The sequence below is a fragment of the Microtus ochrogaster genome, linkage group LG5 (assembly GCF_000317375.1).
Source record: "Microtus ochrogaster isolate Prairie Vole_2 linkage group LG5, MicOch1.0, whole genome shotgun sequence".
In the NCBI taxonomy this organism is placed as follows: domain Eukaryota; kingdom Metazoa; phylum Chordata; class Mammalia; order Rodentia; family Cricetidae; genus Microtus; species Microtus ochrogaster.
Window position 1 is genome coordinate 51,827,811 of NC_022031.1, and position 14,175 is coordinate 51,841,985.

The window sequence follows — 14,175 nt, forward strand, 5'->3', positions numbered from 1 at the left end:
GAAGGAAGGAAGGAAGGAAGGAAGGAAGGAAGGAAGGAAGGAAGGAAGGAAGGAAGGAAGGAAGGAAGGAAGGAAGGAAAAAAGCAAGACTAAAACCTTATTTTTAGTTCATAGGTCACTGTATAACAGGTCCTAGAACCAAACTCATATTCTAGTTTCTCTTCATATCATAAAGTTTTCTTACCTTCTATTAAGTGATCAAAATCTACAACATTAGTTTAAATTAGAAAATATCCACAAAGAATGATCACCCTTTTTAAAATAAGCACATTCAAAAGACCAAATCTTCTCAAGAAAAATTAAAAACTTGTATCTCTTGACAAACTACATTCCAATTTTCAAATTTAAAGATAAAATCTATAAATTTTACCATAACTCAAGCTAGTTTCCAAAATGAGTTACATTACAGCACAAAAGAGATACATACACAACTGTGTGAGCCATAATTTTACTAAATTCAAATTACACTTACAATTTTATTTGCTAACACCTTTGGTGTTTATGAGAGAACACTCTTACTTGAGCTGGTAGCATAACTTAGTAGTATTCCCCACATGAAGGGTGGGCATGATCAAAATTATAGACACATGTCTTCCACATCTGGAAATCTAAAACCTACACTTCTCACTTATACATTCTCCCATGAAATACAATAAATCCTCCCTGCTATGAAAAATTATTTCTCTGAATAGAAAATAGCATTAAATAGTATTATGCACTGCAACAGATAAGAATCCTAAATGGTCAGTAATAAGGATCTAGAATTAACAAAGCAATGGAAAATGATGAAGCTGTTAAAATAAAAAGGAGTTTTCTACACAGTTACAAGACTAGCTATAAGCTCTACTACCCAGTAAAAGAAAGTCAGAACTGTGAAAGGAAACATTTTAAATGCATTGTTTTATGTATATATGCATAAGCAATATAGAAGGTTTCACCTCATAAAACTATTAATGTCCTTTGTATGTTTGTCAGAAGCAAGGACGAGCGGGAAACTGAGAAGATTTAAAGGCATGTCACAACTACAGAAGTGCTTCTTGACAAATAAATATGCAATGTAAATGGGTTTTTCAAAATTATATACCTATTATTATAAAATATTTTTGAAGTGTTTGTTGTTGTTGTTGTTGGTTTTGTTTGTTTGTTTCTCTGTGTAAGAGCTATAGCTATAGCTACCCTGGAACTCACTCTGTGAACTACGCTTAGCCTTGAACTCACAGAAATCCACCTGTCACTGCCTCCTGAGTGTTGGGATTAAAGGCGTGTGCCACCACCACCTGGCTCAGAAAAATATTTTTAAGTGATGATTCTTAAATTGATCCCACAGCATCACCAAGATGTGTCATGAGGGGTGTCAACCTGCATGTTTTCATTTTTTAAGTCATTTTTTAAATGACTTAAAGGTAGTAAAAAGCATATTAAGACTGGTAGGAAGAAAGATACTTTAGTTAGTTTGAAATACCTGAATTCTTAGAGAAATAAACATGTCATGAGGACCTACCTTTATCCATTCTGTTTTGTCTACAAATTTGGTAGCCAATTTTTCTGGATACACTGACACAGCTTCCAATAGACAGTACATGACTGGCAAACCTAAATAAGAATTCAGAACTATTTTAACTCTCATGAAAAAGAATGAATATAAAGAAATCCCTAAATTCCTCTCAAATGTAATATTACTGTTTAAACACAAATTCTGGTCTAAAGATAGAAAAATTCAATTCAATATATAGAATGCAATTCAGTTATCAATAGGATGTCCTGCTCTTCATATGCAGTTAAAAAGACAAATTAACATCTTTCTGAAATAAAAAATGCACCAAGAATAAATCAGGTAGACTGAGAAAGTAAACAGTGGTTAATGTTTATTTACAAAAGTCAAGAAGGTTGGAATAGATTGGCTGCAAATTCGTAGCACAGTCTAAAATTTATTTTTTTACATTTTTATTGAATTTATTTTTTGCGGATTTTGTGTATCTATATAGTATATTCTGATTAGTGTAACTCCCGACCCTCATTTCTTTCTTTCTCATCCCTATTGTTGCACACACACACATACATATAACCATCTCCTACCTACAAGTCCTTTATTATATTTTTATTATATTTTGAGGCCCAAAGGGTTTAACCAAGGTCATCTGTAAGATCATGGGTTTGTAACTTACCCACTGGAGCCAGATGTACAAATACTGAAGAGAAAGGTAAAATTAACTTTTTGCTTAATTGTTTTACTGTTTTTCCCTAGTATGATTATGTTCCTACCTCCAACACCTGCTAACAGCTGTTGAAGCAGGCCGATGTAGATTTGAACAGGGTTGGTTTCTCCACTCTTAGAAGATGAAGCTGTCGCCTGATTGCTTGACATTAGCGTCCGGATGTACCGTCCAATAGCTGGAGCATGATCTTGCATATCAGCCAAACTCTGAGAGGTGGGCACCACACCTGCACTATGAGCCAGGCACATGCGCAAGTAAAGAACTATCTAAAACCAGAAAGATGAGAAATGCCAACTTCTTAAAAAGTCAGTGTGGGGCATATTCTTCAACGTGACAATTTTCAGATTTCACTCCTCACCCTCCTTTATGAAACACTACAAAATCTTAATAGAAGCCAGGAAACATGATTCAATATGCTAACTAAATTAACAATTTAACAACAGGAGTAACAAGATTTCACAAATCCAGATGTGTTTTCTTAATGAAAGTTTTCTTAATGAAAGGCTTGACTACTTTTTCTTCTTCATGCTAGGACTGAAGCCTAGCCAACTTCCTACTCTAACAAGATTAACTGCAGTTTAATTGGTGCAAATCAGTAATTAAACATAAAACCCACCTTAGATGTGATAAATTAATACTCTCAATAAATGTGATAAACCCTATCTTGCCTTCCAGCCTAGAAAACCCTAGCAATTTCAACAGTATATTGGCTTTAAAAGTCAAATCTAACTTGTTACAAAAGCCCAACAGTAACCAATGCAGAGCACCCTGTTCTGAAATAGAGAGGGACTGGGAATCAGGGGTGACTCAGCGGTAGAGTACTTGTCTGGGGTTCCTAAGGCCCCAGGTTGGATGCCTGAGACGGGTTGGAGGTGAGTAGGAAACCTCAGTGAGTTAACTATGAATTAAAACAAAGCAAATTACCAAAACAAATGCCCAAAAAAGGACAAGAATACCATAATATGAGTTTAATATAATACAAAGGATCAGATACACCTTAGGTATGATGTTAGTTTTCATAGCCACTACACAGGAAGACACAAAAGTCCTACCTCTCCAAATGCTGCTGGATTAAATGGAAGGACAGTGGTTCCGGTCATGTATTTGACTGGAGTTTTCATCCGATGGGAAGCCTAATAAAGATAAGCCCAAAACAAATTACATTTTTGAAAATTAACTGTTCTCTTACTCAGCTCAAAATAACTGTACTTCTAGCTATATTGCTATTGTTGATTTGCATTTATCTTTGGGTTTTTTTTTTTTTTAAGGTTTATTTTGCTCTATACATATAGGTGTTTGCGAGAATATGTGACTGTGTATCACACTCATGCAGAGTATGTTGAGGCCAGAAGGGCATATAATATCCCCTGTGCTGAAGCTGCAGAAGGCTGTGAACCACCATGTGAATTCTGGGGATCAAACCTAGGTCCTGTCAGAAAAAAACAGTGTATTATTGACTCCTTGCCTTGACTCCCGTCCCTTTCATTTGACTTTTTCAAGATTTTTCCTTTTTAAAAATTTAATAATTTTTACTTATGTATATGCATGTTTTGCCTAAGTGTACCATAGGCACACTCAGATCCACTGCAACTAGGATTACAATGATCGTGAGGCATTATGTGGACACTGGGAACCAAACCATGCGTCTGCAAGACAGTAAAATGTCTTACTGTTAAGTCTTCTCTCCAGCCCTAAAGGTTTATCTTTATCATTTTATATTATGTGAATGCAAGTGTATCTGGGTGTGGGTGTGTGCATACGAACGCAGGCCCCACAGAAGACAGATGCATCGGATCCTCCAGAGTTGTAGTCGCATACAGCTGGACACAGATCCTGAAAATCAAACTCAGGTCTGTCTACAAGAGTAGTATATGCTCCTAACCACTTAGCTACCTCTCCGTCCCATGCATTTGTTTTTTTTTTTTTCTAAACAAAACATTTTTCTGTCTTTTTCTAAACAAAACAGTCACCTGCATTTGTCTTTTCAAAACAAAACATCTTCCTGCTGCATATGTCCCTCACACTCCAAATGCTAGTCTCTATCATAATCAAAACAGACCAACATGAGGAGTGGACAGTCAGTGCTGAGGATGACTACTGCCAATGCTCTGAGTCAGCCACAGAAACCCTGTGCAAAGCAGAGATCTACAAAATAATTTGGAATAACAATAGTAGAAAAACCCTGAGCTGCTCCAAAGCATCCTTACTTTATGACATCTGGTGTCATTAAAGAGGAGATAAAACTAGCAAAACAAACAAATGTAATCTTTTTAAAGATGTATTTTTTACTACATCATACCAAAGGAAAATTTTCTTCAACATACTCAATGCTGACAAGCATTAAAAGAATTACAAGTCATTTGTATTTAGGCTAAACAAACCAATTGTATATAAGAATTATATTTCTCTCCTTACTTTGTAGCTCCCTCTTACTGTAAGTACTATGATTGCTAGGAACTTTATTATTTAATATCTAAGTATAGAATTTTTACATTTAAAATGTCCATTTTACTCCAACATCTATTATATGTTTCACACTAATTACCTATAGATAAAATCCCTACCTTTTCCTGAATGTAATATACCATTTCTGGAAAAGATGGCATCTGCTTAGAAGCACTTTCCTTTTTGTTTCTACCAGGAAGACATCGTAACACACGTTGTGCTTCACCATGGACTTCTTCTCGTCTTTTAGAGAGACAAATAAGAATTAAAAAATAACCTTTGCCAACTGAAAGAGTCACCACTTGAAGAATGGAAACAGAAATTTTACTTGACAGCTGGAGTTTTGACAAACTGTCTTGAATACATTTTGGGCTATATATAAGCAGTAAATAAAAGGTAAAATAAAACTTACAATCTTTGGGTAATTTAATGAGATATGGAGATTCACTTGACTTACATCTTTAACTTTTACTCACAGGGAAAAAACAAGACAGTAATTACTGCAACTCATTATGCAAATATCTATCTGTGTGCTTTTACTCTTATTAAAACTAAATCACAAACAACTATAACACACATTAAAACTCAGTAGCATGTACTGTGTTCTACAAACCCACCTCAATTCTGACACTTCTTAGCAGTTTGTCTACAATTCTACAAAAGATGGCACCTGAATGGCATTCATATGTACAACTATAAAACCTAATCTAACTTGGAGGTGGTGGCACGCATCTTTAATCCCAGCACGAGGGAGGCAGAGGCAGATCTATCTCTGTGAGTCTACAGAGCAAGTTCTAGGATAGACTTCAAAGCTAGAGAAACCCTGTCTCAAAAAATAAAAACAAAAAACAAACTAACAATAACAACAACAAAAACTAATGTATTTCATGACACCTAAAAAATGACCTCACCGCTTTACTTTGTTTCTGTATCACAAGTCTTCTCAAAACTCCTCAACTGCCTCTGAACGAGTCCTGAATTCCTAAGAGTACCCTACAGAGTGGCAGGAAGGAGCAAGCAGGCAAAGCTAGAGGATTTCTTGCTTGAACAGAACAATTTTTATTAAACTAAAAAGTAAATAAAATACTAAATTAGTCATGTTTTGTTTTTTGTGGTATAAATAAAAATGCTGGTTAAGGTTTGTCTAAGTTCCTAGACTTAAATCTTGTTCTAACACCAATTGCTACCTTAGCTCACAGATACTAGGATATCTGGCATGTAGCTAGAAAACTTAAGGTGGGGGGGGGGGGTCAACAAAAACAAGACTTAACAATCAAAACCACCACTGGAGCGAAACTGAAATGCAAATCATTAAGAAGGAAAAAAAGATCAAAAAACAAAAGTCAGAACCTGTCTTCAGTGAACTCACTCAAAATACATACAATTCATACTGAAGGGAGACATCAGAGGCATATCTAACAGAACCAATTAAAATTCTCAAACAGTTATCAAGTAACTTCCCATATTGTTTAAACTGACCACAGAGTTTGTGGGAAGGCTATTCAAATAATAAAAGAAAGCTTAATTTTATTTTAGACTTTAAAATAAGATAATCTTATTTAAAAGAAAAAATAATTAGATATAATAATCACATAATATGGCAGATATAGAATACTTCACACATGTTAGGATGTCAGAGACTATAAAACAGGTATAGGTTTGATAAGAGTTCTTAGAATAGGCACACTTATATTTTATTATATTTACATAATGGCTTAAGATCATTTATCAATTTCAGAAATACTTAAATGATGAAAAGAGGTGTCTCATTAGTGCAGTAGGTGGCACATTAGTCACATGAAAAAGTACACTTTAGAATAGCAGTAATGTAATTCACACACATAGACATGCAAACCTCATTTTAAAATCTTAACATAGTAGATACAAAAGATATTCTATCAACAAAATTAAATATCAAAATAGGTATATTAAGCAATCAAAGACATTAATCCTTTTTTCTCCTTTAGAGGACCTCTCTATACAATTACGTATCTAAGTATAATTATATTATTTATACAATTATGAGGTTTGCTTTATTTACATTTGACTATTTCACAATAATTTTCCATCTATATTATCTATGTATCATATATTTTAGACATATAAGCTAATTCAACATATAAATATATAGCTATATTATTATGGATCACCTGAAGGTATATACTTTTAACTCCATAATAAACTACTTCTAAATTTCATCAGCCAACTTTGCAACCAACATAAATTTTAGTAATTTTAAAATATACTTAATTAACCCAAGTTCAATTTGACATTTCTAAACTTACGGGTCTCCTGCAGCCAGTAGGAGCAAGTATCTGGAAGGTATATGATCTGAAGGAAACACTGTGCTAGCAAATTTCACTGCAACTTGCCGAACTTGAACTTCAGGCTATTCAACAAACAAACAAAAACAGCAATAATTATCAGCATCTCAATCCAGTCCTAAGTCAACCTAATTGTATATAAATTTGATATATCGATAGCACAAGTCCAAAACAATATGAATCAAGATAAACCATTTGTTCAAGAGCTCCCTTGTAGGGGGACAGACCTCATACATTACACACAGCTCCACCACTGAACTATACCATTAGTCCTATTTAAGATCATGCTACTTAGACGTCTCTGACATTACTCATACGCACTTCTATGGTCTAAAAGGATCCTGCAAATAGAGCAAAGATCCTAGCTAAGAGATCTCTCTTTACATACACACTTCTGTCCAAACTTGAAGCCAAGGCCATTGTGAGGCCTCCATCATTATCTTTGCCAGCTTTCAAACTCTTAGTCACAAAGTGAAATTCAGATGTTTTTCAAAGGATAGAATATGACCTTACTTACTATAAATTAACAAAAATATCTCTTTCTCAGGTTTGTCCTGACGTTAACAATAACTTGAGAGCAGAAACTCAAATATGCAATTATATTTCCTTAATTTAGATTAGTAACTGATGAAAACTGGCCAGTTTGAAAATTCACTGTCGCTAAAGGCTTACTTCTATGTACCTTCCCCCAACATATTCCTCCAGCCAAAAGCGTAAGTGAAATATGTGAGAATTACAAAATAATAATTTAAAAAGTAATACCATAGGCAACAATATGGAAGAGACTAGAAGACAAGTAAAACAGGCACAGAAAGACAAATGTCACACAATCTCACAATGTATCTCTTAGACTCCTGTGTAGTTTTTCTTTCTAAGACACCTTTCTAAAAAAGGTGATCTCATGGAAGTTGAGAATAGACCAGATACAGATAAAGAGGAGAGGTAGATCTACAGGTACCAAATGAGTTAGATACAAAAAAAAAAAAAAGAGTTCTGGTGTCCCAATATGTAGAAGAATAACTACAGATACTAAAATACTGCATATTTCAAAAAAAGCTAGAAAAAGGGTATTTTTTATTTATATGTAACTGTACACACTTACTGAAACATTATACCCATTAAGTTTGTACAATTTATACTTACCAACTTTTAAAAGTTTAATATAAAAAAGTATATACTATTAGCAATTGTCATTTACATAGCTGGGCCTACCTTTATTAAATATGAAGCTACAAGTGCCTCCATTAAAGTTCGCTGTGCTCCTTCTAAGGTACTATATGCTCCAACCATCATAGATAAGGCTTCCTGAATGGCAAGTCGAGTCTCGGGTTCTTCCTGTAAAGAGAGAAAAATGGTGTTTCCCTCCCAGCAGACTTCCAGGAAAGTATCCATGCAGAAGTGTAAACTTAATATATTTCCCTACCTTACAAAGGGCTTCAAAAAGCTGTTGCACAAGAGCTATATCCTTAGTGAATAAATGGGGCATTCGACTATAAGAGAATGTAAGAATATCATTATCATAAATTTCCATGGGATGAAAAGGGGTAGAAAATGAAACTATATCCAAACATTCCTCAGCACACATTTTCACAACACTAAGTACGTCAGTATCATCAGGTTACTTTATTCAGGAGCCACATATTTTTTTAAAGTGATTATTTAATTTTTCAATCCTATAAATAATCCTTTGTAACAAATATTTGTATTTATATTATTTATATTTATATTTCCAGGTATTCCTTCTATAACATTCCATGCAATCAGTTTATATTCCAGACTTTAGCATGAAGGAAGAGATAATGAGTTGTAATTTAAAGGAAAATCTACAATAGTAAGAGGCTTTGCTACTTCACGCTAAAGGGACAGAGTTTGAGACAACTCTGTGCTTGTGAGCTGATCTAGGGTCACTTTCTTCTGAACCCTGAAGTTTCTTTCCCTTCACATCAAAGGAGAGCAATACACAGCCTATGTCTGCAGGAGCCAAAGTAACACACGGGTACCACGGAATAAATTTCATCTTTTTTTTTCCCTCCAGTTTAAAATGAAGGAGAATAATACAAGAAGAAATTGAACAGATGAAAACAAATCTTTGAAAACAGGATCGTTCATATTCATAAGTAACATCAGATGAGACTGAGGTTTAGTGATAAGAGACAACAAAAACACTAAAGGTTAACCTAATGTCTATAATGTAATTCATTATGTAACCATAATGATAACCTATTTTGACACAATTCAGTTTAAAACCAAATTTCAAGACTAAATTTATTATGGTAATGTATTTTCAAAGGTAAACTTAAATCTTCTTTTCTAAAAAGAAGGCATTTCTAAATGGCCTATTGTCATAAAATAAATTTCTTGTCAGAATCATAATAATTGTAAATAATAATTTCTAAATAATTCTCCATCTACTGTTAATTTATAATAAATTTTTCTCAATTTTCAACAGCTTTCTCTCACAGAAAAAAAAAAAAGAAAAAAAAGGCATTACTCACCTGGAGAGTTTTCCAACAGCTGAATATGCCATTGACAACAATTTAGGGTCCTTAAAATTAAAAAAATAAAAAGAAAGAAAACAAAAAAATACAATAAACAGTAAATCCTTTTGCCAAAATCATTAACTTATTTAAAACATTTTTTGTCTGTTTTTTATTTGTGTGTGGGGGTGTCAACCCATTCTCCCTCCTTCCCTCTTCTTATAATGTTAAACTTTAAAAGACAAGCCACTTACCTCTTTATATTCATTTATCAACTTAGTGAGACCATTCAAAAGCATAGGGCCTAGAGGCTTAATCTTGATTTCTGGGCAGCTTTAAAAACAAAAATGAAAACCAAAATATCCTTTCAGATGATCTCTTTTAAAAATTAGCAACAAATGCAGCTAAGCAATATATAAAGCCTGAAACTCTCTAGAGAAGTGACTCAGCAGCAAAACCTGGCACTGCTCTTACGGAGAATTCTAGTTTAGTTCTCAATACCACTACTGTGCAACTCACAAACTACACGCAACTCCAGCTCCAGAGGATTCACAGATTTCTTCTGTACTCTGCAGGAACTATCACACACATGAACAGACCCACACATACACGCCCATGTAAGTATAATTTTAAAATCATAAAAATAAATCTTAAACAATGGAATCTTTCTAAGATGAATATAACTGCTTTTTAGGAAAGAAGAAATAAAAACAGCTGAAACATGGTTACTCTAAAAAAAATGAATAATTAGTTAAAAAATAAAACTTACGTTATACAAATGTGATGTACAAATTGCAGGGACAATGTTCTTAACTTTGAATTTGTATTTGTACCAAAGAGTCCATCATACACCACCTATATAAAATAAACAAAATCAAAAACACCAATTAACAAATAACAATCTGGCATTTTAAAATAGTAGTCAAGATTCAACAACAGACCTCAGCACTACACCATGCTCTTCAAAATTAATACAACTTTTATATTGACAAACACAAGCTGGCCAGGCTTTGTGGAGCACACCTACAATCCCAGCACTCTGGAGGCAGAGGCAGGTGGATCTCTGTGAGTTTGAGGCCAGCCTGCTAGAGTGAGTTCCAGGACAAAAAGGGCTACATAGAGAAACACTATCTTAAAAAACCAAAACAACAACAAAAATAAATAAAATTGAAAAAACCAATAGCTGACCAATTTTAAAAGCTACAATATGATTTGTGTGTGTGTCTGTGTGTATATATATATATACATATGTATATGTATATCACAATAATAAAAATGTAAACTAGGAATTTATAAAGTTTATTCAGTTTCAGAATGCATACTCAGCTAGGATTACTTGTAGAATATACCTTCATTTAATTTTCCAAAAGAAAATCAATCCAGGGCTAAGAGATAAAATCTCATGTGCTAACAGACAGAAAAGCACATTACTGGAGGTCAAAGAACAAATCAGTGCAGTCAGTCAGTTCTCTATTCTACCATGTGGGTTCCAGGGATTAAACTGTGGTTCTCAGGTGTGGCAGCAAGCACCTTTACCTGCTGAGCCATCTTACTGGCCAATGTTTTCCTTTTTTTCTTTTTGTTTTAAACAAATTGCAATAACACCTCCCTCATAGCAATAGAATAAAGAAGGAAAAATTCATGGTTATTTCAACTTATGAAGATTTGCAAAATTCCTCATCTTTAAATGATAAAAACATGCCCAGATAAAATAAAAAGATAAAAAATTTAAATACTTTAAAAAACCAGGAAAAAATACTTAATTTAAGATGAAAAAATACTACAAGAAAGCTACATATTTTTTATGATCTTTTTATGATCATCAATACAAAAGATAAATACTGCATACTCAATTAAGTAGTAAGCTAAAGCTAACTTCACATCAGAATTATTATATACCATGAACAAATAAGATTGGTGAAGGCTCAGCAGGTAAAGGCAATTGCCATAAAAGCCTAGCAACCTGAGTTCAATCCCAGGAACCCACATAAAGGTAGAACCACAAAAGAGATTCTACCGAGGTGCTCTCTGATATCCACACACACAAATATAGTACATATACCTTCCTACATGTCATATATACACATAATATTTTTCTTCATGTAAAGATTTAGCCCTTGAAGATAAGGAAGTTTCAGGGACAGAATATTTGCTTTGCTACAATTATCCATGTCAATAGACTAAAGAAGGAAAAATTCATGGCTATTTCAATTTATGAAGATTTGTAAAGTTCCTCATCTTTAAATGACAAAAACATCCAACCAGAAATAAAAAGAAAATTAACATTCTAAAAGTAATCTATGAAGAAAGCAGAGGAAGATAGCCTCTGAGTTAAGATTGCCCAGAAATCACCTTATAGACACACAAAACTGCCCTCAGAAGAACTAAGAAAACAAGGTAAGAGCCCATTCGAAGAAGACAGAAGGGAAGGAATACAAAGAAGACGAAGATAACAAAGATAGATGTCAAAGACAACAATAAAGTAGAGGAAAAGAAGGAGCACTGAACAAGGCAGGAGACGAGTACTTCTTAGCCTCATCTTCCAACTAGAAACAGGAAAATGTGGGTTTAGAAAGGTTTCTTGCTTTGGGGAAGACAAGAAATTAAGTCATCCAAGCGTTATTCTTGAAATCCACTAACGAGCCCACACCTAGAAGACCTCCAGAACTAATAGCACTATTAAGTCAATATGGGCAGACTGAGCCACTGGAACTACAACTGAAAACTATCTTCATCACTCCTGCAAACTCCAGTTGCAGAATAGGAAGCAGGATTCCATCCAGAGCCCCAAAGCTAGCTTAAGACATCTTGGAGCTCAGTGCCGTGCCCATGGTGATAGAAATAAAGAGCCCTGTACACAAGACAGAGCTCACATAAGGTGCAGCTACTCCTGATCTGGAGTCATTATACCTGCCCCAATATCAGGCAAAGACCTGACGGAGCCTAAGGTAGACCCAGTTTTGACTCACATTATAGATATTTAGAAGTGAGCCTCAGGTAGGTATACATCACAGCTTCCCAAGACCGTGCAATTCCCAGTAGCTATGTGACTAAGTACATCAGGAGCAGCAAGGGAATTCTGTCATGATTACCCAAAATCAGGCAGCATAGTATGAAGCAAGACTGCATTTGCTGTATGGAACAAAGCAATTAACAACAGAATTTGACAGCTAACGTAGGCTCTGGGACAACCCCAGTGCTAAAATAATACAAGGTCCCAATCGACCAGACTTCTAATCCAGCCCGCATCACCTGTGGCTGGCTGCAACAGTCATTGGCCACCAGTCCACCTAAGCAACAGGAAAACTGCACCAACATGGAGAATGCTCTTCCCTCAGTATTATACCTATCTTATCAGGCTATAGGCTCAGACCATGACAGCTTGACAGAACTAGTGGTCACAGGCACAGCAAAGAAGAATTAAGGTGAGTGGTTCAAACACCATGATTCTTTCCAGAGCTGGGTAAAATCCCAAAGTGCCTGAATGATAGGCTGGTAGGTGTAAATGATATTGTCCTACTCTGACCACTGAAAAAGGCTTATAAAAGCCCACCACTCTTAACCTCTTTCCTGTTTCCTCAACAATACACAGAACACTGTATATGGAATATACCAGGGCTTGAATTGCCTCCTAGTATTGAAAACCATGACAACACACTGGGAGCAGACTCCCAGTGTATCTTGATCCCTTTTCTATTGCTGTGAAGAGACATCATAGCAAGGCAGATTACACAAGAAAGCACTTCAGTGGGTGAGGGTTTACTGAAAGGCTGAGTCCATCACCATCACGGCAGTGATCATGAAGGCAGAAGGCTAGCATGGTGCTAGAAGCAGGAGCTGGGAGCTTACAACTGATCCACAAGTTGGAGGCAGAGAGAGAGAGAAACTGGGGCTATCATGGGCTTTTGAAATGTTAAACACCACCCACAGTAACAAACTTCCTCCAACAAGACCATACTTCCTAATACTTACCAAAACAGTTCCACGAATTAAGGCCCAAGCATTCAATATACATGAGTCTATAGGGTCCATTCTCATTTAAACTACCACATAGCATGATGGTTAATCTTGGTTGTAACCCTGACATACCTGAAAAGAAGGTTCCCTGTATAGAAACTGTTTCCATTAGATTAGTAAAAGAGTCACAGATCCCCCCCAATCATCATCACTGGCTACTGTCGTTGCTCTTGGTAACTCTCTAGAACTTGACAATAAGACCCTATTACTCAAGACACAATATTCCTGAGTCACAAGGACATGGCAAAAAAAAAAAGCTTATACAGACCTACAAGCTTCATCGCTACCAGAAAGCTTTCATAGTGTAGGAAGGTGCTGTGCAAGCTACTATTTGAGTTCCTGTTCTGATTCCTTCAACGATGGACTACACTGTACAAATGTAAGCTACATGAACCCTACCCTCCCCAACTTGCCTTTTGGTATAGGTGGTTCATCAGCACTAGAAACCTTAAGACATATGCTAAATGGAGATAGTTTAAACTGACTCCTAATGACCTCTTATACGTACTGCTCAATGTATCTCTTAGTATTCATTTGCAAACGTTCTCTTTGCAGTGGATCGTGATTAACAGTGACACATAACTGACCACAGTGTAAAGAATAAGAGACTGAGGAATGTTCAACCCTAAAGGGAACATTTATATCACACCCCTCCCCACAAGGCTCAGGGACAAATTTGAAGTACAAAGGATGTAC

The 14,175-nt window shown here is 35.2% G+C and overlaps 1 protein-coding gene across 2 annotated transcripts in view; it reads right to left on the reverse strand.

The window, feature by feature from the left end:
• The window catches only part of Ecpas (Ecm29 proteasome adaptor and scaffold), a 113,716-nt gene that overhangs the window by 46,341 nt on the left and 53,200 nt on the right, over positions 1-14,175 (reverse strand). For both annotated transcript variants that reach the window (XM_005362228.2, XM_013351850.2), the window contains 10 exons: positions 10,232-10,317; positions 9,717-9,795; positions 9,481-9,530; positions 8,409-8,475; positions 8,198-8,320; positions 6,947-7,050; positions 4,781-4,904; positions 3,269-3,349; positions 2,263-2,482; positions 1,502-1,593 (listed from right to left, as the gene is read on the reverse strand). In XM_005362228.2, coding sequence (XP_005362285.1) covers positions 1,502-1,593; positions 2,263-2,482; positions 3,269-3,349; positions 4,781-4,904; positions 6,947-7,050; positions 8,198-8,320; positions 8,409-8,475; positions 9,481-9,530; positions 9,717-9,795; positions 10,232-10,317 — 1,026 coding nt within the window. The remainder of the gene's footprint in view (positions 1-1,501; positions 1,594-2,262; positions 2,483-3,268; positions 3,350-4,780; positions 4,905-6,946; positions 7,051-8,197; positions 8,321-8,408; positions 8,476-9,480; positions 9,531-9,716; positions 9,796-10,231; positions 10,318-14,175) is intronic.